The sequence below is a fragment of the Cherax quadricarinatus genome, chromosome 65 (assembly GCF_038502225.1).
Source record: "Cherax quadricarinatus isolate ZL_2023a chromosome 65, ASM3850222v1, whole genome shotgun sequence".
Classification (NCBI taxonomy): Eukaryota; Metazoa; Arthropoda; class Malacostraca; order Decapoda; family Parastacidae; genus Cherax; species Cherax quadricarinatus.
The window spans coordinates 21,763,607-21,790,106 of NC_091356.1; the positions used below are offsets into that span (position 1 = coordinate 21,763,607).

General features: G+C 40.6%; 1 protein-coding gene across 1 annotated transcript in view; it reads right to left on the reverse strand.

The window, feature by feature from the left end:
* Positions 1-3,852: 3,852 nt before the first annotated feature.
* LOC128700569 (nephrin-like) overlaps positions 3,853-26,500 on the reverse strand; it is a 694,403-nt gene continuing 671,755 nt past the window's right edge. Inside the window, exons 15-16 of the mRNA XM_053793851.2 lie at positions 6,489-6,583; positions 3,853-4,799 (exon numbers count right to left, since the gene is read on the reverse strand). Of these exons, the coding sequence (XP_053649826.2) occupies positions 4,002-4,799; positions 6,489-6,583 (893 nt within the window). The 3' untranslated portion in view covers positions 3,853-4,001. The remainder of the gene's footprint in view (positions 4,800-6,488; positions 6,584-26,500) is intronic.

Genomic DNA, 26,500 nt, shown 5'->3' on the forward strand with positions numbered 1-26,500 from the left:
GCAGCACCAGTTTGGAACCCACACCTAGCCAAGCACGTAAAGAAACTAGAGAAAGTGCAAAGGTTTGCAACAAGACTAGTTCCAGAGCTAAGAGGTATGTTCTACGAGGAGAGGTTAAGGAAAATCGACCTGACGACACTGGAGGACAGGAGAGATAGGGGTGACATGATAACTACATATACAATACTAAGAGGAATTGACAAGGTTGACAAAGACAGGATGTTCCAGAGATGGGACACAGCAACATGGGGACACAGTTGGAAGTTGAAGACACAGATGAATGACAGGGATGTTAGGAAGTATTTCTTCAGCCACAGAGTAGTCAGGAAGTGGAATAGTTTGGGAAGCGATGTAGTGGAGGCAGGATCCATACATAGCTTTAAGCAAAGGTATGATAAAGCTCACGGTTCAGGGAGGGTGACCTAGTGGCGACCAGTGAAGAGACGGGGCCAGGAGCTTGGACTCGACTCCTGCAACCTCAACTAGGTGAGTAGGTGAGTACACACACACACTCGCACACACAAACACACACACACACACACACACACACACACACACTCACACACACACACACACACACACACACACACTCACACACACACACACACACACACACACACACACACACACACACACACACACACACACACACACACACACAACATATGAGCGCCTGGCAAACCTGAGAATAGCATTCCGTTACCTTAGTAAGGAATCATTCAAGACACTGTACACAGTGTACATCAGGCCCATACTGGAGTATGCAGCACCAGTTTGGAACCCCCACCTGGTCAAGCACGTCAAGAAATTAGAGAAAGTGCAAAGGTTTGCAACAAGGTTAGTTCCAGAGCTCAGGGGAATGTCCTACATAGAAAGATTCAGGGAAATCGGACTGACGACACTGGAGGTCAAAGGAGACATGATAATGACATACAAAATACTGCGTGGAACAGATAAGGTGGACAGAGACAGGATGTTCCAGAGAGGGGACAAAGAAACAAGCCGAAGACTCAGACGAGTCACAGGGATGTTAGGAAGTATTTATTCAGTCATAGATTCGTCAGGAAGTGGAATAGCCTAGCAAGTGATGTAGTGGAGGCAGGAACCATACATAGCTTTAAGATGAGGTATGACAAAGCTCAGGAAGCAGAGAGAGGACCTAGTAGTGATCACTGAAGAGGTGGGGCCAGGAGCTGAGTCTCCACCCTTGCAACCACAATTAGGTGAGTACACACACACACACACACACACACACACACACACACACACACACACACACACATGATCAACATGACGAAAGGAATAGACTCTGAAGTGTCCCTGTTTGCAGATGATGTGAATTTGATTAGAGAAATTCATTCGGACGACGACCAGGCAGAACTACAAAGGGATCTGGACAGGTTGCAGAACTGCTCCATTAATTGGCTCCTGGAGTTCAACCCCACCAAGTGCAAAGTCATGAAGATTGGGGAAGGGTAAAGAAGACCGCAGACGGAGTACAGTCTAGGGGGCCAGAGACTACAAACCTCAGTCATGGAAAAAGATCTTCGGGTGAGTATAAAACCGGGCACATCCCCTGAGGCGCATTTCCACCAAATAACTGCTGCAGCATATGGGCGCATGGCAAACCTCAGAACAGCATTCCGACATCTTAATAAGGAATCGTTCAGGACCCTGTGCACTGTGTACGTTATGCCCATATTGGAGTATGCGGCACCAGTTTGGAACCCACACCTAGCCAAGCATGTAAAGAATCTAGAGAAAGCGAAAAGGTTTGCAACAAGACTAGTCCCAAAGTTACGGGGCATGTCCTACGAGGAGAGATTAAGGGAAATCGACCTGACGACACTGGAGGACAGTAGAGATAGGGGTGACATGATAACTACATATACAATACTAAGAGGAATTGACAAGGTTGACAAAGACAGGATGTTCCAGAGGTGGGACACAGCAACAAGGGGACACAGTTGGAAGATGAAGTCACGGATGAATGACAGGGATGTTAGGAAGTATTTCTTCAGTCATAGAGTAGTCAGGAAGTGGAATAGCTTGGGAAGCGATGTAGTGGAGGCAGGATGCATACATAGCTTTAAGCAGAGGTATGATAAAGCTCATGGTTCAGGGAGAGTGACCCAGTAGCGACCAGTGAAGAGGCGGGGCCAGGAGCTATGAATCGACCCCTGCAACCACAACTAGGTGAGTACACACTCATACACACACACACACACACACACACACACACAGATATGTATATATATATATATATATATATATATATATATATATATATATATATATATATATATATATATATATATATGTATATATATATATATATATATATATATATATATATATATATATATATATATATATATATATATATATATATATATATATATATATATATAATGCATCCATGAGCAAGTGGTTTTTAAACAAATAACAACTGCACTGGCCGAGCCTCGAACCCTTGTACCCTGCTTGTGCAACTGATATTCGAAACGAGTATAGAATGAAATTATTCCTTTGGTTGCCTCAACCACGTAGGTCGCAACAGGAGCGACGTCTAGTGCTGCTAGACGCCTGTTATATTTGAGATTGGTGGCTAAGTGGATTAAGGCGTCTCAAGTTCTTAACAGGCTACCCAGAGACATGCTAAAGATCGAAGGTTCGAGGCTCAGCCAATGTAGTTATTTGCCTATGTATTTATATATATTTATATATTATATATTTAAAACTATCACACTTGGAGAACATGTAACATATGAGAAAATTACTCTATATTTTGGCCTACATCTAAAGCCATCTTCAGCTGACTAACAAGTATACAAAGGATACATAATATATACAAAGGCCACATGATGAAAGTCAGGTCCAGGAGCTAGTGCCTGCAGTATGCTTGAAAAAATCTTTCAGTTCACTCGATAACACTGGTAATTATTAAAAACATACAAAAGTTCTTCATCTAGAATTAGTTCATATTTCAACATCAACGAATTATTCATAGAAACTCAATATCAGATTCCCAAAAAATCAATATTTCCAATCTATGCCTATTCTTTTTTTACTGTCTCCATAATATTCACACACTAAAAAACCCCTTCGAGCCATATGATACAGTGGGTTGTTTTCAAGTTACCTTCGTATAAACTTTAACAATTTATACATTTTTGATTCTTGGATTCTCAGATCATCCATTGAAAAGACTAACTTTGATTCAGACTCTTGTTTTTATTTATATGAGGGTTTTTTCTGGTATTGCATTTTTATTAACATTTATTATTATTATTATTATTATTATTATTATTATTATTATTATTATTATTATTATTATTATTATTATTATTATTATTATTATTATTATTATTATTATTATAATTGATAGTAAAGTCATTGTCATAAGTATGAGCAAACAGCGTTAGTGCACATATGTTATAATAATTTATATTTTTTAAATAATGTGTTACTCGACCTCCTTCACGAAGTTACATCAGCAGTTCTCGTCAGGTATCGTAGCCAGGATGGTTAGGTAGAACTTGTCTCGCTATTATGGCAAGGTGGATCTACCTTCCATCTCTTCACATAAACATTTTGGTGTGATACACGGTCTTAAAAGATTCCTTGGCTGTATATCCGTGCTACTAAATATATATATATATATATATATATATATATATATATATATATATATATATATATATATATATATATATATATATATATATATATGTATACATACATACATATATATATATATATATATATATATATATATATATATATATATATATATATATATATATATATATATATATATATATAGTATATGAAAAATATGACACTGTTGATAAGAATATGCTTGTGATGTTTCGTTAATTAGTGTTTATCATTATACGATGTAACACTTGGATGTCTGCGTCACGGGACACAGGAAATGATACAGCTGCCGTGTGCCGGGCAGCATCAGCAGTGACACTTACACACAAGCCATGAGGTGGCTACACAGCACTTTCCGCTCCGTGAACAGTCCCACCGGTCCAGGTGACGTGCCTGCTTCTGTTCTTGGGACTAGAGTTTATATTAGAGGGTTCTCCTCTGTACTCTGTACTCCCCTGTAACGCTAAAGTCATCTGAAGATGTGCTCCTTCCCCTAGTTGGCTTTGTATGGTCCCTAGACCCACGTGATGCGACGTATGCAGAGTGGCAGTGGGGGCGCTCATGTATGTGGTGGCAATGGAGGGTGGGGTGTCGCCCCCTACACCTGGATGAGGCTGCACATAGTGTATAGCGGCCGGCTGGTGTACCTGAGGAGTTTCCGGTGGCCGCTGCAGAGCGGCATCTGTCCCCGTTGTGTAGATAATCTGGGCGTGGGTAGGATGCTGAAAAGAGAATGTAGCAGGAATTCCGTGATGCTTAATAGGAGGTGGCGATGCCCTGGCTAGACAATGCTGAGAGCCCACGGTGTGCCCTGCATCGTAATCCAACGAGGAAGAGCGCTGCAGACAGTGATGTAATGTAGATGATCTTCGAAATGTGTGCTGGATGACTGGAGAATTGTGCAGCGAGTGCAGACTTTCCGAGGAGCGCGGCAGTGTATGCTGACTACTCGAAGAGCATGAAACAGTGTACTGGGGGCCAGAAGTGTGCTGTAGTGCGTGCTGGGTGGGCGACAGGTCGTTACACGAAGCAGAACAATATTGTGGCGGGGGAGGTATGTGGGCAGGGATAGTAAACACAGCACCTCCGCCCGTGCTGGCTGGTGTGGACGCCGTTCCAGTACTGCACTCTGACGTTCCCTGAGAAAAAATAGCCACACGAAGATTATTTAACACTAATCCATACAGACACTCAACCCAATCTCAGATATGTGCAAACACACACACACACACACACACACATTCTCGAAAGTCAAATAAGATCCAAGTGCAGCCACATCAGGAAGATAACAACAGTCAAGGACTAGGTAATCAGCCTGAGGAAAGGCGGGGAGTTGAAAAGAAACCACCAAGAACTATGTTAAGAACAAGATTTATGGAAGTATTTTCAGTGGAGACAAAAAAGGCTATACTTCATTCCGAAACTGAATTTATGTAACAAAACAATTTTTAATGGCATTTAAGGTTTTTTGTAAATTCTTTCTTAGGAAAGCATAATAGTTATTAATGTTCCACTGATATTCATAAACAAAATGGAAGAAACTGTTTTAGAGAGCATATTAGGTAAACTTTTAATACCAAGGAAAATGATAATGGGGGCTTCTAATTGAAGTTTGAATATAAAGTGGATCGGTACTAGGAGTAATGATAGCAGTTTGTTGGACAGTGTATTAGTAAAATAAGGGTTAGGGGGGGTGTGCGAGTATACAGTGTCAACTTGGTGCGAGCGACAGAAAGGCACTGGGGGGTGCGACTGAAGAAGATGAAATATGGAAGGTGCTGTCGGCGATGGGAAGACGTAAATCGCCAGGTTTGGATGGCCTTCAGGGTGAATTTAATGTGCAGCAATGGGATATAATGATTTTTTTTTTTTTTGGTGAGGTTGTTGAATGCGATGAAGGAGGGGGAGGAGGTTGGGGGAGGTGCAAGCAATAGTGGTGGTGGTATTGAAGGGGGGGACACAGCAGACCCTTTGGGACCATAGAGCCATTTCTCTGATGTGTGCGGATTATAAGATATTTGCAAAGGTGTGGGTAATCGCATGACGTGTGAGGTATACAGGGTGGTGTCTCCGAGATGGTAAGGATTACCTGGCCGGTCAGTGTTGAACGGGCATGGGGTTCTGGATGGATTTGTAGGGGATATGAGTGGGAGGGGGAGCAGAGGGGCGTTGCTGGCCTTAGAGTGGAGAGGAGCTTATGATACGGTGGAACCTGAAGCCATGCATGGAATTCTCATCAGGCAACTTGAGGGAAAAGAATCGATTAGTTGAAAGATAAGTGAAAGAGGATGTTAATGAAGAAAACTTGGCATATGAGAGGTATTTACATTGAAGGAAGGCTATACAGAGAATGGAGAAGCATGGAGAGTAAAAATAAGGTTTAAAGCATTGTGATGGAGTGAGAAACGAGGGCTAATGCAAGAGGCAGTGGGTAGAATGAAAGTGGATTAATAAGCTGGTACAGATGGGATTCAGACTGAAATATTAGAAGCTGATGAAGGTATGGTTTTTGGGGCGGTTTGTGGAGTTGTTCAATACATGTGTGACAGAGGGAAGGCACATAGGAACTGGCAGGGAGCATGCATATTTCGTTAATATAAAGGAAAGGAGGATTTAAGTTACTTAAAATTTTAAGGCTTAAAGTGAATGGTAGAGATATTTCTGAATAAACTGTGCAAAGAATTCGTGCATAAGTCTTATGCAATTGTGCATAAGATTGCAAAGGAGCGAGGAGGTTTCAGGAAATCCAAAATGGTTGAGCTTCAGTAGGAGAGAATTATAGTAAATACTATTAAAAGCTTTTCGCTTGTCATAAGATGACAACTTACCAGGAATGGATCAGTCTCGTTCAGTTCATGACTGTCGATGAGTTCATTCTTGTGGCCGGTCATGAGCTCGCTACATTCTCCCTTCACCTCCAACTCTGATAAATACGACACAGTGTTAGTAACGTTCTACATTAAGGCTGCCATTTACCTACCTTTCTCTGAATATTTATATAACAACACCAGATAGAAGAATTCACGTAGCAATTCTTTATTAAATTGATTATATATAGAAACTGGTGGCCAAAATTATTTTAAGATAAGTGTTGAGCCATTTGACAAAAAATCATTAATTTTAAAAAGTAAACTTAATCGAATGTTTCGTAACTTAAAAAAAATAGTAGAAGATAAATATAAACATATAGATATAATTCCTCTGCTGGTATTATGTACAAAACCACAATCACTCACAAGGAAGGAATTCCAATTTGGAGTTGTACTGACACAATACTAATTTGTTAACCATTTAATCCTCATCTTGCTTGTTTTTCATATAAAAAATTTGTTAAAAAATACTTTGGATTTTGCTTCTGCTAGAATCGATATTCTGTCTTTACTCATCAACGTCCCATAATAATAGTGTATTTGCAGATCTAGATTTACTTCAAGATTTAAGTAAATAATAATAAAAAGTACCGGCGAATAAGAAAAAAAAAATCCATTTTGGGGTGCCATATTACACCGATGGCTCCAGAGATCCAGTGGTAGGCCGCACAGCTGCTGGGATGTTCCACAGCAATCTGACAGCAGGTTGACGCCTCCCAGACCATTAATTCATCCTCCAGGCTGAATTCTTTGCCATCCAACAAGCTCTGCAGCATGCAATTGCAGACCATCAGCATCCCCCCGTCATCCACGTTGATTCCAAGGCAGCGATCCAAATAATTATGCACAGAGAGCCAAAGGACAACATACACTTAATCACATCCATCCGGGGTGACCTGCAGACACTCATGGCCCAGGGTAGCAGGGCCACCATCAACTGGATCCCGAGCCATGTGGGTATCCCTGGTAATGATGCTGCAGATGAGGCTGCTAGGACTGCAACCCTCGAGGCACAGCCACGTGCTGCAATCTCCATCAGCCTCAGCCAGATTGCGCTGTGGGCTGCCGGTGCCGCCAGGCGCCCACTCCCTGACCCTGGGGATTCACGGAGCCTCCACTGGTATGTCAGGGCGACCCACAGGGCGCCCCCTCCAAGTATTCGGACACAGTCCAGAGAACTGAGGGTGCATATCCACCGCCTACGCTTAGGGTATCCCACCACTGCGCGGATTGTCGAACGGGCAAGAGAGGAGCTCTGTGCCCATTGTGACCGAATGGTTCCGAAGCCCTTGGTGCACTACCTGTTAGACTGCCCGGCTACGATGCCCCTTTGCCGTAGACACTTCCCAATGACCCCAGTGGGGCAGGCCCGAGAGGATGAGGCAGCACATCTTGTGTACTTAGCTGTCAGGGACTTGGAAACCTTACTTCCAGTCATTGCACGTCACCTCCCCCCCCTCCCCCCGCTGAAGTCGCTGTGAGGGCCTGCTTTGGGCCTCCATTGCACCGCACACCAGCCGCCGTTAGTGCATACTAACGTTTGATACGTCATCTGGCCATAGAGCCGGTGAGGTACCCCCCCTTCCCGCTGAAGAACTGCCACGCATGTGCAAGAAAAGATAAACGACACTTCCCTACCCTGGGAGCCAATGCCGGGTCACCAAACTGGAAGAGACCCGGGCCGGGATACCATATCGGCGAATCAAATAGAATAGAATAGAATCCATTTTGGGCATAGCAGCTCTCCTACTATATAGTCTCCCTATGATCCCCGTTGGGGAGGGGAACCTCTACCATCTCCACGATGTCTCATCGTGTGAGAATTAAACCCAAGACTACTGTCATTAATGATACCACGAAGCTTGAGCTTGCAGCCTCACTCGAAGATTACTTCTCTGAAAGAAGCTTTCATCGTCACCTTTCTTGATGATGCTGAAGCTGACAAAGTTGGAAGAGACCCGGGCCGGGATTACCGGCGAATCAAATAGAATTGACAAAGTACTTACACCTACGGCAATGAAGACCGAGGCTTTACCATCTGCACGTCACCTTACATGCTCGCTAACCGGTCTGTGGTCATGAAACACCTTGATAGGCTAATCACGAACATGTCTCTTGAGGAAATTAAGTCATCACTTGAAGACCTCAACACCTGGGCCAAGACTGACTCCGTTGTGAAGATCCCCAACGCTTCCTCGATGCTCAGGGTCACGTTTCTGGACGTCACCATGGCGACCAGAGCACTGTCTGATGGCCTGGCCATCTCTTACTACTTTATCAACCCTCGACAAATTGAACCTGAACGCACCAAATACATAACACCTTGTTGGACATGCTGCTCCTACAATCATTCAACTGCCAACTGCCATGTGAAGAATAAGAAGATATGTTCCACCTGTGGGTCTGAAGGTCATGACTTTTCGTTCCTGCATTTCTGCTGCTGCTCCCACCTACATCAACTTCTGCTCCCACCTGCAGCCAAATGTCCAGTTCGCAAGGATATTCTTTCTAAGAAACTAAATGAAGACAATAAGAAGTCATCTGGAAACTCCCCTACTTACGCTGCAATTGCAAAGATTCAGTCAAGAACCTCCAATTTTTTACAAGCCACTCAACAGTCGTCACTGACAACTCTCACTACCTCTCCTCTACCAGGCGATATCTCTACTAAAATCTATTACTGCATAAGGTTTGCTCACATGCAAAATGCAGCGAAACCTGGCTCTTTCAACACGACTATTAATGAACTTCTTGCACTCAACAACATGCCATCATTCACCTTCCCTGCCAGTCCACCCTCAGCTGATATTTTGAAGATAATCCCGAAGATCGTCAGTTTCGAAGCGCCAGATGACTTGCAGGAATTGATACTTGAAAACGACGACGCCTGCTCTTCTGCATCCTCCAATCAACATTCACCCTTGCCTCCACTCACCACTACACCAATGGACCAATCAGAAGCCGCGATTCCACCACAGTCTTCTCTACACTCTACAGCTGAGACACCAACATTGTCTGCACCTTCATTGCTGCAACCACCAAAGAAGAAAACTAAAACTTCACCAGCCATCACTAGACGCATAGCATAGCTACGGACGACCGCCACCAAGATTGCTGCCTCAGCTGGAAAGACATAACTTTTTATACAACTCCCTCCCGAGAGCCCACCATGAATGTCGACATCCACACCTTGTACGAGAATGTAATTGACAGGACAGTCAAGTTTACTAATCGTAAAGGAACCCATTGCTCCTTCTCATCACTCATCGAGACCTTGGACCTGATACAAACCGACCCAGCCCTTAAAACCCAAGTTCACAAGACTACTCATCGTTTCCTCCCAACAACTGCACAACATTAAAAATGTCTCCACCACTGTATGCAAAGTAAAAGGACACAAGTGCAACTAATGTGATATTTCTGTTGTGGCAACGTTTCGCACTCCAGGAGCTTTGTCAAGCCGTTACACAGCTCCTGGAGAGCGAAACGTTGCCACAATAAAAATGTCACATTATTTGCACTTGTGTCCTTTTACTTAACATATTGTCGGTAATTCTACCAACATTATTACAACCTCCACCACTGAAGATGTGACGTAACAACTGACTTTCACTTTAACAATTCCTCGCTAATCAAGAAGCTTCTGTTGACTGGCTAGCTTCTGCCAGCAGCCAGTCAACATCAAGACCACAAGATACAGCCAGCCAGATGTGTGAGTGTTCTCCTGCTTTATGTGTTGCTGTTTCCATGTGCTTCCAAGGCTTAGCGGTTGGGTCTAGTCCCGACTCTTCTCTCTTCGACTCAAGACATTCCTCTCACCGTCTGTTCTTCGTCCTGTCCCAACTTCCCCCTCGCCCCCTAGGAGTTCTTACCTGCGAGTCCTTCTTGTTGTTGTTGCACTTCGGGCATTCTGCCTTGACTCTCGCCTTGGCAGGTCATAGCAGCTCTCCTACTTATTCAGTTTCCCTACGATCCCCGTTGGGTAGGGGAACTTATACCATCGTCTTCATCCTTGACTTGCACCACGATGAGCTATGCAAGTCGTGTCAAGATCAAGCCCAACAGTGGTACTGGTGATGATTCAACGAAGCTTGCTCTTGCAACCGCCGTTCAGGGTGGGTTGCAAGTGAAGTTCAACGCTATTCTGACACTCAAGGAAGCCTTTATTATCGTGTGTCACAATGATGCTGAAGCTGAGAAGCTACTGACTACTGAAGCCACCACTACTCTTCCTGCTCAAGGATTTACTGTTTTGTCCTCTCCTGCTCTCAAGGCAAGGAGATCAGTATTCCTGAAAAAACTAGACAAGATTCTCACTTCGCTACCAATTTCTGAACTCAAGTCATCTATTGAAACTCAAAATACATGGGCCACTGTTGACAACATCACAAAAATCCCAAATGCTTCGTCCATGCTCAAAGTCACCTTCACTGATGTGTACTGTTATTTCATCAGCCCCACTTACATCGAAGCTGAAAGATTTCATTACATTCAACTCTGCTGGAACTGTTATTCATATCTGCACAACACCAAGGCCTGTCCAGTTAAAGACAAGAATTTCTGCACCATATGTGGTAGTGAAGGCCACACTTTTAGTTCCTGTACTGCCTCTACTCCATCTCCACCAACCTGTTTAAACTGCAAAAGCAACGTCCTATTCGAAAAGCAATGTCCTACTCGAAAGGACATTATAAAGAAAACTCAAGATGCAGCACAGAAAAAATCATCTTCCAAGTCACCAACCTATGCCGCAGATACTACAAAACTCCTTCAAGCTTCCACTCAACCCGCCTCCACCACCAACGTCACTCCTCCAGCATGTGACCTAACAAAGATCCACTACTGTCTTCTATATGCTCATATGCAGAACATGGCAGTACCTGGCTCCTTCAACACCACCATCAACGAGTTATTTGCCTTGAACAACACGCCATCGTTTGTATTTCCAACCTCTCCACCTTCGGCAGATATTCTCAAATTCACGAAAGACTTAGTCGCCACCTCTGCTTCTACTTCTTCAGTAACTCCTCCTTCTCTACCAACTAGTGACGTCACTCCAACAGCAACCAATGAGAAGCCTCTACCACCATCACTCCCCATGGAAACCCACCAATCAGAGACCTTGCCACTATCAACATCTTCCTCCTCTTCTACTGAAGCCGACATCAAGCCTTCACCTCCACCTTCATCACCTCCTGCTAAGAGGGCTAAACCCACGCCAACAACACCATCTTATGACTCTCGACTTGATAACATTCCTGATGATGATGCAGATTCTTATCTTCCATGGATTGGAATCACTTCTGCACCACAGTTCACTATGGTCAAGATATGCTGTTATCTGAACTGCAAACTCACCTTACCAACAAGACTGTCAAGTTTACCATCGATCTTTCTTTCATTGGAGCTGGTATAATTACACTTTCTTCTCTCCTAGAGCACATACAAGATCGCTCTCAGAATTCCTGCAATCAACACTTGTTAACACGTCTCATGATCCTCCCGATCCAACGATTTAAACGTCTTGTAAATGGATCTGATATCAACAAGCTTGAAGGTATTGTTATATAACGTCACAACTCGAAGTAACAACCTAATTCCATAACTGACCAATCATCGATATGCTCCTCCCTTGTCGCCTGCAGCCACCTGTCACCAGCATATCTCAGTTTTTTTCCCATCAAGCAAGATGTAGTCAGCCCCTGCAGAGTTCCTGTTGCCTTCTACATCGTCTTCGTCAGAGTTTCTCCAGGCTTAGCAGTTGGGTCTAGTCCTGACTCTTCTCTCTACGACTCAAGACATTCCTCTCACCGTTTATTCTCCGCCCTGTCCCCACTTGCCCCTCGCCCCTCGCCCCTCGCCCCTCGTTACCTGAGAGTCCTCTGTTCTGTGTTCTGTGTTTACTTCGGGCAGCTATTATGGATTCAATTTTTACATTTAATGTTTTATTTTATACACGAGAAGATGAAGTCGATTTATTTTAGGCAGAACACCAGCTAATTTATTTATTTTTATTTGCACAAGATCTAAGCTGAATGCTGCCATATTATGATTTATCAATAATTTATTAATTATTTAATAATGATGCGTTCTTTCTTTAAGAAGACCAAAGTCAGATATACTTATTCAAAAATGATTTAAAATCTAAACAAAAAAATATTTCTATTTTAGAGAAAGAGAGCAAAAAAAAAAAGGTCAGCTATTCATGGTGTTGACTCTGGCAATAACAACGATGGTTTTTAGCTGCAAATTGTACAGCTGATGCACAGCATATGTGCATCACATGTACAATCTGTACATCCTTTATTAAATAATCTTTCAATGCAGTTTTTTTTTATTAAGAGAGATTATTCATTGTATTTAAATTGATTTCTATATTAAACATTGTACAAATATTTTCTTTAGTCATAGCTGCCCACTCACATTTTTACAGATAAAAACCTACAAATTTTCTTTGCAAAGTAATTGTTACATTATATACTTGGACTTACAGTTCTATATAATATTCATTATATTAAACTTCTTTTCCACTGTAATTTGAAGAATTACTTAGAACTCTTACAAACATGATTTACGTATAGTGAATACATAATATTTTTTTATAATTCCATTAATTATTTGATACCATTTTCTACAAAAAGAATCCAATGACTTTTTTTCTTGCTAATTTAAACTTTATCAATCAGTAAAAGTCCCATAAAACGGACTACTAGGGAAAGGCTATGTCCTGTTTAGCTAAAATACGTTATATTGAACATTTCAATTAAGCAAACATAATGTTCAATAACAAATTTATATATATATATATATATATATATATATATATATATATATATATATATATATATATATATATATATGTCGTGCCGAATATTTAAAACTGGTCAGTTAGCAAGAACTCATTTAAAATTAAGTTCTTTCTAAAATTTTATCTTATACGTTTAAAGATATATTTTTTCATTAATGTTGATGCACAAATTTATAATTTTGCACCAAAAGGAACTTAGAAAACTTACCTAACCTTATTATAACAAGCGCAATTTATTTTAGCCTAACCCAACCAAATATATTTTAGATTTGTTTAAAATAAATTAATACTAAGCAAACACTGTGAAATATATTTTTTTCGTTAGGTTCAGAATGATTTTGGCGAAATTATTGCATACACAAATTTTCACTTGTCCTATATGGCAAGATGAACGTTGCTATTTAAGCCAAGATCGCAAGTTCTGCCTATTCGGCACGACATATATATATATATATATATTATATATATTATATATATATATATATATATATATATCTATATATATATATATATATATATATATATATATATAAATATTTATAAATATACATGTATATATATATAAATAAATATATGTATGAATGTATATATATGTATATAAATATATTATATAAATACATATATTATGTATAAATATAAATATATATATATATATAAATAAAAATATATTTTTATTTTTTTTTTTTTTTATTATCACACCGGCCGATTCCCACCAAGGCAGGGTGGCCCGAAAAAGAAAAACTTTCACCATCATTCACTCCATCACTGTCTTGCCAGAAGGGTGCTTTACACTACAGTTTTTAAACTGCAACATTAACACCCGTCCTTCAGAGTGCAGGCACTGTACTTCCCATCTCCAGGACTCAAGTCCGGCCTGCCGGTTTCCCTGAATCCCTTCATAAATATATATATATATATATATATATATATATGCAAAACAACCACTCTGAAAAAATAGAGAAATTCCAAGCGCTTTCGTGACTACTCACATTATCAAGGAACTATGAAAGTAAAGCATCCAAGGAAGCTATATAAGGGGTCTGGTCGGCACCTCACTATCAGATCCCACAACGGTTTAAACACGTGACGCGCGGCGAGCCAACTTGGAAAGGTCCTTGGCACAACTCACCCCACAAACTATTCTACCCAAGAAATAAGAAATTTTAAAGATTATTTGTCCAGTGTATTATTAAATTCTTCCCAAATTCTATTAATTATAAATGGATCTAATTTATATAACCCAAAGGAAATATTCATATTATTGTCAAAACTGCTTTTTATGAAACAAGATTCAATTATATTCCTGTCGACCATGGACTTGCTTGATACTACTTTCTCAACTTTTTGAAAATCAATTGGATGTTTAAAATCTCTTACATGAATAAATAGAGCATTGGAATCTTGTCCAGTTCTAATGCTATATTTATGTTGTTTTAATCTTAGTTCGAGATTTTTACCAGTTTGACCGTAATAAACTTTATCGCAAATTTTACAAGGAATCTTATAGACACATCCATCAGCATTTTGGGGGGAATTCTTTATCAAAAGTTTTTTTACTGTATCGAGATTTTTGAATACAACTTTAATATTAAAAGTCTTAAGAAGAGAAGGCATATCAACCAAGTTTTCATGGTAAGGGAGAACCAACATATTTTTATTTGAATAAGGCTGGTTGTCCCTTTTTGGGTTGTAAAAAGTATTTCTGGCAACTTTAGAAGATTTATCAATTACATTTCTTGGGTATTTTAAATCATTACCTATTTCATAAATTTTGGATATTTCCTCATCTATGAAATAGGTAATGATTTAAAATACCCAAGAAATGTAATTGATAAATCTTTTAAAGTTGCCAGAAATACTTTTTACAACCCAAAAAGGGACAACCAGCCTTATTCAAATAAAAATATGTTGGTTCTCCCTTACCATGAAAACTTGGTTGATATGCCTTCTCTTCTTAAGACTTTTAATATTAAAGTTGTATTCAAAAATCTCGATACAGTAAAAAAACTTTTGATAAAGAATTCCCCCCAAAATGCTGATGGATGTGTCTATAAGATTCCTTGTAAAATTTGCGATAAAGTTTATTACGGTCAAACTGGTAAAAATCTCGAACTAAGATTAAAACAACATAAATATAGCATTAGAACTGGACAAGATTCCAATGCTCTATTTATTCATGTAAGAGATTTTAACCATCCAATTGATTTTCAAAAAGTTGAGAAAGTAGTATCAAGCAAGTCCATGGTCGACAGGAATATAATTGAATCTTGTTTCATAAAAAGCAGTTTTGACAATAATATGAATATTTCCTTTGGGTTATATAAATTAGATCCATTTATAATTAATAGAATTTGGGAAGAATTTAATAATACACTGGACAAATAATCTTTAAAATTTCTTATTTCTTGGGTAGAATAGTTTGTGGGGTGAGTTGTGCCAAGGACCTTTCCAAGTTGGCTCGCCGCGCGTCACGTGTTTAAACCGTTGTGGGATCTGATAGTGAGGTGCCGACCAGACCCCTTATATAGCTTCCTTGGATGCTTTACTTTCATAGTTCCTTGATAATGTGAGTAGTCACGAAAGCGCTTGGAATTTCTCTATTTTTTCAGAGTGGTTGTTTTGCATATTCTGAAATCACCTGTTTACTGTGATCTTATTGCATATATATATATAAATATATATATATATATATATATATATATATATATATATATATATATATATATATATATATATATATATATATATATATATATATATATACATAATGGTTATCACTATGACCATAATTTTTAAAGGGGTGGAACGGTAAGCCAGCGGAAGGCCCTAGTCAGATGACCAAAAGCCCCAACGGCGGGCCATCATATGACTAAGACCCCGCGTCAGGAGAACCTTACCTAACCTAACGTAAATATCCAATAAAACACACTTAGTCCGCAGTATTGATGTGACAGGACTTACGCAGAAGAAAACCCAGGCAAGGAGTCGTTGCTCTTCTCTCTCTCACTCTTTCTCAACTTAGCTCTCCTTTGCCATCCCTCCCTCTTTTTCCCTCTCTCCCTCCCTCTTTCTCCCACTCTCCCTCCCTCTCTTAATGGAAATATTGAAAGTCTGTCTGCTTGCCTGTCTTAAATGGAGTGATGGTGGAAGGTGTGTTGGGAGTAGGAGGGAGTGATGGATGGCACGTAGAAGTAAGGGGAAGGCAGGCTTACCGTACCTGTACTAGACAGGGCGAACGAGACTAAACATGTACCAGACCCGCGAGAGTTGCGAAAACAAGAATGTAAATATCAAATCTACAACTCTTTAACAAGCTGACTGACTACCTGGCTAATTGGCTAGCTGACTGACTGACTGACTGCTGTTCCTTGTTCCACCTGCTCTCTCTGCAATTCTTATAAACAGTTATTTTGTCTCTGACAACATAATTTCCGGATGGAACTAAGAGGCTTGCCTCTCCCACCACAGTGAACCTGGACAGGTCCTGGATCAAGCCGGGACCATACAATCTTGCGATTAAGCAGAGCTGGTTCATTTAATTGAGCGTATGACTGGACTGGACAGCCGAATGATATTGAGGATTTGGTCCACTTCACGGATATTTTAATTGGATATCCCATTAAACGTATATGTTAAACCTTTTTCCGCCCATATTTTTTGTTCGTTTTGTTTGATATCCGCTTTACGTGGGTTTGTTTAATTGGAATTTGACTGTATTTTTTTTTTTTTACTTCTCGATTATGCATATTAGAAACATCTTTTGAGAATATATAACTATGTGAAAATAGTGGACTGTAGAGGGCATTAACAAGACTCTCTGAGCCCAGATACATATTTAGTGTTAAGTTATATCTCATATATAATGATAATTCCCACGAGATTATCTCTAGCAGTGGATACACTCTCGGGTACATATATAATGTCAGATGAACAGGGACTACAGCTCTGGATCTGAGTCACAATAACTGACTATCAGCTGTATTTTTATCATCTAGTTAGAGAATAACTGTGAGCCGACTGCAAGAAAAGGTCTCATATACCGAAAAGAGATCTTTTTTTATTATTACAGCATTTCCCTTGTCATGGGCTTTGTAAGTTACAGCAAATATAGTGAAGGAAATATAATCCCATTTGGTGAGATTAAAGCGAGTCGATGGTCAGGTCTGGTAATGTTGGGTGATGTCTGGGCTTCGTCCAGCTAATCTTTACTTCTCGAATTTGTCAAAAATTGCTCGATAGATTTGATTAAAATTTATTTACTCTTCTGCAAGATGATATGTGTCATGCCAACAGTTAGTGATTCAATATAAAACTATCCCACTTTGTCATTGTCCTGGTACAATTGATGCTTCATGCGAGGTGAATTAGTGTTGCAGTGAGCAATGTAAACATTGAATTCCGTCGATTACTCTGACGGTATATTTTTAATCTTGTAATTAGTTGCCCAAATCTCTTGCTATTTAAACTATGTAAATATATACGTTCACATACAACAGGTGATTCAATAAACCACAGATATGTCTATGTTTATTAAGGGGAGAGTTATTGTTGTGAATTAATGGGTTTCGAGGGGAGAACTGCAATACCTATGTCTACTGTGAAGAGAAAAGAAGAGAGGAAAGTAACTGTTTGTCCGGTGAGTAGAATAAATCGGCACTCAATACTGATTTTCTCACTGGTGTTGGTAAAGATGGAAAGAGCTTTGTTCTGGAACGCTCTGATGATTTTGGGGGGGACAACGTCAGGGAGAAAATGATTCTGTGTAAGTCTAAAGTGCGTGTACAAAAAATCCTATGATCTCGCTTCACTTTTTCTGAGGTAATGGTGGAATATATTATTTGATTATGTCTTCTTCATGGGGTATGTGTAGATTATATGATTGTTGATATCACTGTCTCATAAGGATAACATCCATAAATGGCCGTTTTGCGTTACTTCTAAGAAGAAGCCATTTGACTGAGTTGAGTCTTTAAACTGTGAATGTTGAAATATTCTGGTACGATGATAAAGACCGAACAAATACTTCGTTTCCTCAGAAGATGTAGCAATGAATTCTTTCTTCACAACATTCAAACATATAAAAAGCTTTTCCTTCCTTCAAATTTCTTAAGCACATCATCTTTTCAACCACAAAGCCTCTACCTCATTCACATCCCCATCAACCACACTAACTTAAATCGCAGCTTTCATCACCGTATTTGTCCAGACAGATGACAATAGGGTTACATTCTTCCAGTCGTGAACCACTAATGAATTCATTAGAGAACAGAGCCTCGTAATGAACACAACCATCATGAAGGTACATAGCATCCTATACGGGAGGTGAAATTGCGTGAAAATAGTTAAAGCAACCTGAGATTTGGGTACCCAGTTATTGGAATGTAAATGAGTTTGTAGAGTGTAAGCCACAGGAAGTTGTAGAATACTAAGCCAGAAAACAGATTCACACCGCAAAGACAGGAAGCGAGCATATGCTGTACCAGGTAAGTGAGAGAGAGACGGCAAATGTCCAGAGTCTGCATCCATTACATTAACAAATAAAATAACAATCATAAGCCAACAAAAGAAACACAAAGCAACAGCTATGAAATCCTTAACCAAGATGACGAGCAATGTTTTCTGATATCTTCATTATCTGACTTCACCCTAGTCAGAGAGCACCTTTACATCACCTGATATATATATATATATATATATATATATATATATATATATATATATATATATATATATATATATATATATATATTCCTTCAGGTAGTAGGTTGGTAGACAGCAACCACCCAGGGAAGTACTACCGTCCTGCCAGATGACTGTGAAACAAAAACCTGTAACTGTTTTGCATGATGGTAGGATTGCTGGTTTCTTTTTCTGTCTCATAAACACGCTAAGATAACAGGGATATCTTGCTACTCCTACTTACACTTTGGTCACACTTCACAGACACGCACATGCATATATATATATACATACATCTAGGTTTTTCTCCTTTTTCTAAATAGCTCTTGTTCTTTTTTATTTCTTCTATTGTCCATGGGGAAGTGGAAAAGAATCTTTCCTCCGTAAGCCATGCGTGTCGTATGAGGCGACTAAAATGCCGGGAGCAATGGGCTAGTAACCCCTTCTCCTGTATACAATTACTAAAAAAGAGAAGAAGAAAAACTTTATAAAACTGGGTTGCTTAAATGTGCGTGGATGTAGTGCGGATGACAAGAAACAGATGATTGCTGATGTTATGAATGAAAAGAAGTTGGATGTCCTGGCCCTAAGCGAAACAAAGCTGAAGGGGGTAGGAGAGTTTCAGTGGGGGGAAATAAATGGGATTAAATCTGGAGTATCTGAGAGAGTTAGAGCAAAGGAAGGGGTAGCAGTAATGTTAAATGATCAGTTATGGAAGGAGAAAAGAGAATATGAATGTGTAAATTCAAGAATTATGTGGATTAAAGTAAAGGTTGGATGCGAGAAGTGGGTCATAATAAGCGTGTATGCACCTGGAGAAGAGAGGAATGCAGAGGAGAGAGAGAGATTTTGGGAGATGTTAAGTGAATGTATAGGAGCCTTTGAACCAAGTGAGAGAGTAATTGTGGTAGGGGACTTGAATGCTAAAGTAGGAGAAACTTTTAGAGAGGGTGTGGTAGGTAAGTTTGGGGTGCCAGGTGTAAATGATAATGGGAGCCCTTTGATTGAACTTTGTATAGAAAGGGGTTTAGTTATAGGTAATACATATTTTAAGAAAAAGAGGATAAATAAGTATACACGATATGATGTAGGGCGAAATGACAGTAGTTTGTTGGATTATGTATTGGTAGATAAAAGACTGTTGAGTAGACTTCAGGATGTACATGTTTATAGAGGGGCCACAGATATATCAGATCACTTTCTAGTTGTAGCTACACTGAGAGTAAAAGGTAGATGGGATACAAGGAGAATAGAAGCATCAGGGAAGAGAGAGGTGAAGGTTTATAAACTAAAAGAGGAGGCAGTTAGGGTAAGATATAAACAGCTATTGGAGGATAGATGGGCTAATGAGAGCATAGGCAATGGGGTCGAAGAGGTATGGGGTAGGTTTAAAAATGTAGTGTTAGAGTGTTCAGCAGAAGTTTGTGGTTACAGGAAAGTGGGTGCAGGAGGGAAGAGGAGCGATTGGTGGAATGATGATGTAAAGAGAGTAGTAAGGGAGAAAAAGTTAGCATATGAGAAGTTTTTACAAAGTAGAAGTGATGCAAGGAGGGAAGAGTATATGGAGAAAAAGAGAGAAGTTAAGAGAGTGGTGAAGCAATGTAAAAAGAGAGCAAATGAGAGAGTGGGTGAGATGTTATCAACAAATTTTGTTGAAAATAAGAAAAAGTTTTGGAGTGAGATTAACAAGTTAAGAAAGCCTAGAGAACAAATGGATTTGTCAGTTAAAAATAGGAGAGGAGAGTTATTAAATGGAGAGGTAGAGGTATTGGGAAGATGGAAGGAATATTTTGAGGAATTGTTAAATGTTGATGAAGATAGGGAAGCTGTGATTTCGTGTATAGGGCAAGGAGGAATAACATCTTGTAGGAGTGAGGAAGAGCCAGTTGTGAGTGTGGGGGAAGTTCGTGAGGCAGTAGGTAAAATGAAAGGGGGTAAGGCAGCCGGGATTGATGGGATAAAGATAGAAATGTTAAAAGCAGGTGGGGATATAGTTTTGGAGTGGTTGGTGCAATTATTTAATAAATGTATGGAAGAGGGTAAGGTACCTAGGGATTGGCAGAGAGCATGCATAGTTCCTTTGTATAAAGGCAAAGGGGATAAAAGAGAGTGCAAAAATTATAGGGGGATAAGTCTGTTGAGTGTACCTGGTAAAGTGTATGGTAGAGTTATAATTGAAAGAATTAAGAGTAAGACGGAGAATAGGATAGCAGATGAACAAGGAGGCTTTAGGAAAGGTAGGGGGTGTGTGGACCAGGTGTTTACAGTGAAACATATAAGTGAACAGTATTTAGATAAGGCTAAAGAGGTCTTTGTGGCATTTATGGATTTGGAAAAGGCGTATGACAGGGTGGATAGGGGGGCAATGTGGCAGATGTTGCAAGTGTATGGTGTAGGAGGTAGGTTACTGAAAGCAGTGAAGAGTTTTTACGAGGATAGTGAGGCTCAAGTTAGAGTATGTAGGAAAGAGGGAAATTTTTTCCCAGTAAAAGTAGGCCTTAGACAAGGATGTGTGATGTCACCGTGGTTGTTTAATATATTTATAGATGGGGTTGTAAGAGAAGTAAATGCGAGGGTCTTGGCAAGAGGCGTGGAGTTAAAAGATAAAGAATCACACACAAAGTGGGAGTTGTCACAGCTGCTCTTTGCCGATGACACTGTGCTCTTGGGAGATTCTGAAGAGAAGTTGCAGAGATTGGTGGATGAATTTGGTAGGGTGTGCAAAAGAAGAAAATTAAAGGTGAATACAGGAAAGAGTAAGGTTATGAGGATAACAAAAAGATTAGGTGATGAAAGATTGAATATCAGATTGGAGGGAGAGAGTATGGAGGAGGTGAACGTATTCAGATATTTGGGAGTGGACGTGTCAGCGGATGGGTCTATGAAAGATGAGGTGAATCATAGAATTGATGAGGGAAAAAGAGTGAGTGGTGCACTTAGGAGTCTGTGGAGACAAAGAACTTTGTCCTTGGAGGCAAAGAGGGGAATGTATGAGAGTATAGTTTTACCAACGCTCTTATATGGGTGTGAAGCGTGGGTGATGAATGTTGCAGCGAGGAGAAGGCTGGAGGCAGTGGAGATGTCATGTCTGAGGGCAATGTGTGGTGTGAATATAATGCAGAGAATTCGTAGTTTGGAAGTTAGGAGGAGGTGCGGGATTACCAAAACTGTTGTCCAGAGGGCTGAGGAAGGGTTGTTGAGGTGGTTCGGACATGTAGAGAGAATGGAGCGAAACAGAATGACTTCAAGAGTGTATCAGTCTGTAGTGGAAGGAAGGCGGGGTAGGGGTCGGCCTAGGAAGGGTTGGAGGGAGGGGGTAAAGGAGGTTTTGTGTGCGAGGGGCTTGGACTTCCAGCAGGCATGCGTGAGCGTGTTTGATAGGAGTGAATGGAGACAAATGGTTTTTAATACTTGACGTGCTGTTGGAGTGTAAGCAAAGTAACATTTATGAAGGGATTCAGGGAAACCGGCAGGCCGGACTTGAGTCCTGGAGATGGGAAGTACAGTGCCTGCACTCTGAAGGAGGGGTGTTAATGTTGCAGTTTAAAAACTGTAGTGTAAAGCACCCTTCTGGCAAGACAGTGATGGAGTGAATGATGGTGAAAGTTTTTCTTTTTCGGGCCACCCTGCCTTGGTGGGAATCGGCCGGTGTGATAATAAAAAAATAAAAAAAATATATTCCATCTAACGCTAGACGTTTTGGCCCACGGCAGCCAGCTGCCTTGGTGAGGGTCCGGGTTCGATTCCCGATGAGGGTTGAAACATTGGGCGCGTTTTCTTAAACCGGTTGACTATTTTCTCCCATTAGTAAATGGGTACCTGGGTGTTAGTCGACTGGTGTAGGTCGCATCCTGGGACAAATTTGACCTAATTTTCCCGAAATACTATGCATAACAAGGCACTTTCTATATATGTCGTTGATGTCAGTTAGGTCAGTATACCTTGTACAGATACCTGTAGAAATAAAAATATTATAGTTTACTCTGAAAAAGGAAACAGAAAAAATTAACGATAACTCGGGTATACCTTCACTTACCTATGGAATGTTAATTATTAAATACCCTAGTATACCCTATTTTCGACACAGATAGGCAGGATATCAGAAGGGCGAAATGTGCAGGACAGGTGTAGAGAACACTGGTCTAACGCCACCAAATCCTCACGAGGACACATTGCATAATGAGCAAACGGGGAATTATGTTTATCAATCTGTGCACAATTTACAACATTTAATAACTATTGAGTTTGTCCAAATTCCCTTGCAATCTTATGTGATCCTCGTCCGCTTGTATTCTCCTCATTAGTTTCAAATCATCAGCGAACAGGGACACCTCTGAATCTGTTCCTTCCATCATATCAATCACATAAACAAGAAACAGTACCGGACCTAAGACTGACCCTTGTGGAACGCCACTCAACACACGGCCACTCTGACACTTCATCACATACCAGCACTCGTGGTTTCCTTCCTGTCAGGTATTGCATAATCCGCTACAGTACTTTCCTTACTATTCCTTCCTGCTGCTCTAATTTTTGAAACAGTCTCGTGAATGGTACTGTGTCAAAAGCCTTCTTACAGTCCAAGAAGATACAATCTACCCATTCCTCTCTCTTTCTCTCCTGTCTTACTTCTGTTACCCTGTAGTAGAACTCAAGTAGATTTGTGACACAGGAATTCCCATCCCTGAAGCCGTGCTGATTGTCACGTATGAGCCCAATCTTTTCTATGTGTTCTACCACTTTTCTGATAATCTTCTCCCTGTCTGTCTTCTTAAAAAATTGAACTACATTTGCTGTTTTCCACACCTCAGGTAGTTGCCCTGTTTCGATAGATTTATTGAACTCCTCCTTCTCTCAGGACCCAAGGAAAGATATTATCTGGCCCACCACCTTCCAGGCATCAAGTTCCCCTAGCACTTTCTTCTCCTCGGTTGTATGCAGTGTATCTATCACTTGCAGGTGAACCTTGCCACCTCGGTTTGCTGGAAGCCTCTCTGTCTCCACTGTGAATAACTCCCCGAGTCGCGAGCTGAGCGCCTCACATACTTCCTGGTCGTTCCCTCTGAGCTCCCCTCCTTCCTTCCTCAACCTGATTACCTGATCTTTGTCTGTTGTTTTCCTCCTGATGTGGCTTTATAACAACTTTGAGTCAGATTTGGCTTTTGATGCTATGTCATTCTCATATTAATGCTGGGCTTCTCTCCTCATCCAAGCATATTCATTTATGGCTCTTCGGCTCATCTCCCTATTTTCCTGGGTCCTTTGCCTTCTATGCCTTATTCCATACACTAAGACACTAGGCTTTTGCCTCTACACACCTGTTAAACCATGGGCTCACTATAGCCTTCCCATTGTTTCTGTTATCCCTTGGTACGAACTTCTCCACTACCTCTTTGCACTTTGTGGTCACGTGTTCCATCATTTCGTTTAATGTCTTCCCCCTCTAGCTCACTGACCTACTTCACCTCATATAGGAATTGCCTCATTCTTGTGTCGTCCTCTTATTGGAAATTCGGTTTCTCCCCTTCCGTCCTACTTGTACTGCTTCACTCTCCATTGTTAACTCTATATCAAGACCACATGATTTCTAGCACCTAGGGGCCTTTTCTGTGTGATATCCCCTATATCTGAACTGTTCACTGACAGTACGAGGTCCAGCTTTGCTGGTTCATCGTCTCCTCTCTCTCTGCTTGTGTCCCTAACATGTTGATATATGAAGTTTTCTAGTACCAACTCGAGCATCTTGGTTGTCCACATCTCTGGTCCCCATGTGGCTCCAGATTCTCCCAGTCAATCTCCTTATGGTTGAAATCCCCCATAATGAGTAACTTTACTCTTTTCATGTGGGCTCTTCTGACAACCTCGGTTAGTGAGTCCACCATCACTCGGTTGCTCTCATCGTATTCTTGGTCGCCTCCTGCTCGGTGGTGGATTGTACATCACTGTTATCATCACATTTGGGTCCCCAGTGCAACTCCTTCTTCCCCTCTGTGCCCCTATGTCTTTCCTCAAGATCCGATATCCAGATGGGAAGACTGCATCTGTTGTCACTTCTGTGAGCTTTGTCCCTATGATTGCTATGATGTTCGGGGATGTCTCAGTGATTTTTTCCTGCCACACTTCTCTCTTGTTTGTAATTCATCTTCGTTGGTGTACCACACCTTCAGCTTCCTTTCTAGAATTGTACTCTGGGGGTTGGGAGGGGTTGGTGCTGGCTGTGGGTGTGGTAGGCAGGTCTGGATATTATGGTAGTCTGCTGGTGTGGTAGTATTAGTGGTGGGCTATTAGATTGTTCCTAAATCTTCCTAACTTTTTTAATACTGCCCTGATTAGTTCACTGTTTTGCAATGTATGTGCTAAATTTCAAAAAGAGATAATCTCTTGTTGTTGAAGGAGGTTAAACTCACCTTCTGTTAATTCTGTACCATTTAGACAGTTGACAATGATAAAAGTTTGAAAGACATTATAACAGCTGTTATCAAAGAGTTTCGTGAAATTCCCAATTACATGGTACTGTTTTCAGCTCACTTTAAGATGGTCAAATTAATTTTTACCAGATATTTCCATTATATTTCAAGACATTCCTAGACATCCGGTACTGGTCTTTGCTCTCTCTGAAGTGTTGTGAACACTCATCTGAGTACTACAGATACATCCCAAGAAGTTCCTTGCCACCCACAGGGTCTCAAGGATTCACCTGTTCCGCTGTCAGTACTTGAGCGTTCGTCTTTCTATCATAAGATTGGTGATCTTTCCTGGACAGAGCAAGGCGAATAAGTAAATCTTAAACGTGTCTCATTCTTTCATTAAAGATCTTTAAAAACAACCTAATGACTACAACAGAAACAGACCCCACTGCATCACATTTTTGAGAATTTTTAACATCCTTGCCGTCTCCCACCGAGGATAGGGTCACACGAAAAAGAATGCTTTCTCCATCATTCACGCTATCACTGTTTGGCAGAGGCGCACAGATACGGCAGTTTAGATTTACCTTTAAACAACAAATACTCTATACCCTTCTGTTAGAGAACAGGCACTGTACTTCCCACCTCTAGAACTCAAGTCCGGCTAACCGGTTTCCCTGAATCCCTTCACAATATATTACCTTGCTTACACTCCAACAGCTCTTCAAGTCCTATAATCATTTGCCTCCATTCATTCCTATCTAACACACCTACACAAGCCTACTGTATGTCCAAGCTTCTTGAACACAAAACCTAATTTACTCCCTCTATCCATTCCTAGGAAAACCCATTCCCTGCCTTCCCTCCACTACAGATATATATACCCTCCAAGTAATCCTATTTTGCTTCATCCTCTCTAAATGACTAAACCACCTGAACAACCAGTCCTCACCCACAAGATAATACTTTCATTAACTCCACACCTTCTCATAATCTCCAAACTACAAATTCTCTGCATAATATTTACGCCACACATTGCCCTCAAACACGACATTTCCACTGGCTCCAGTCTCCTC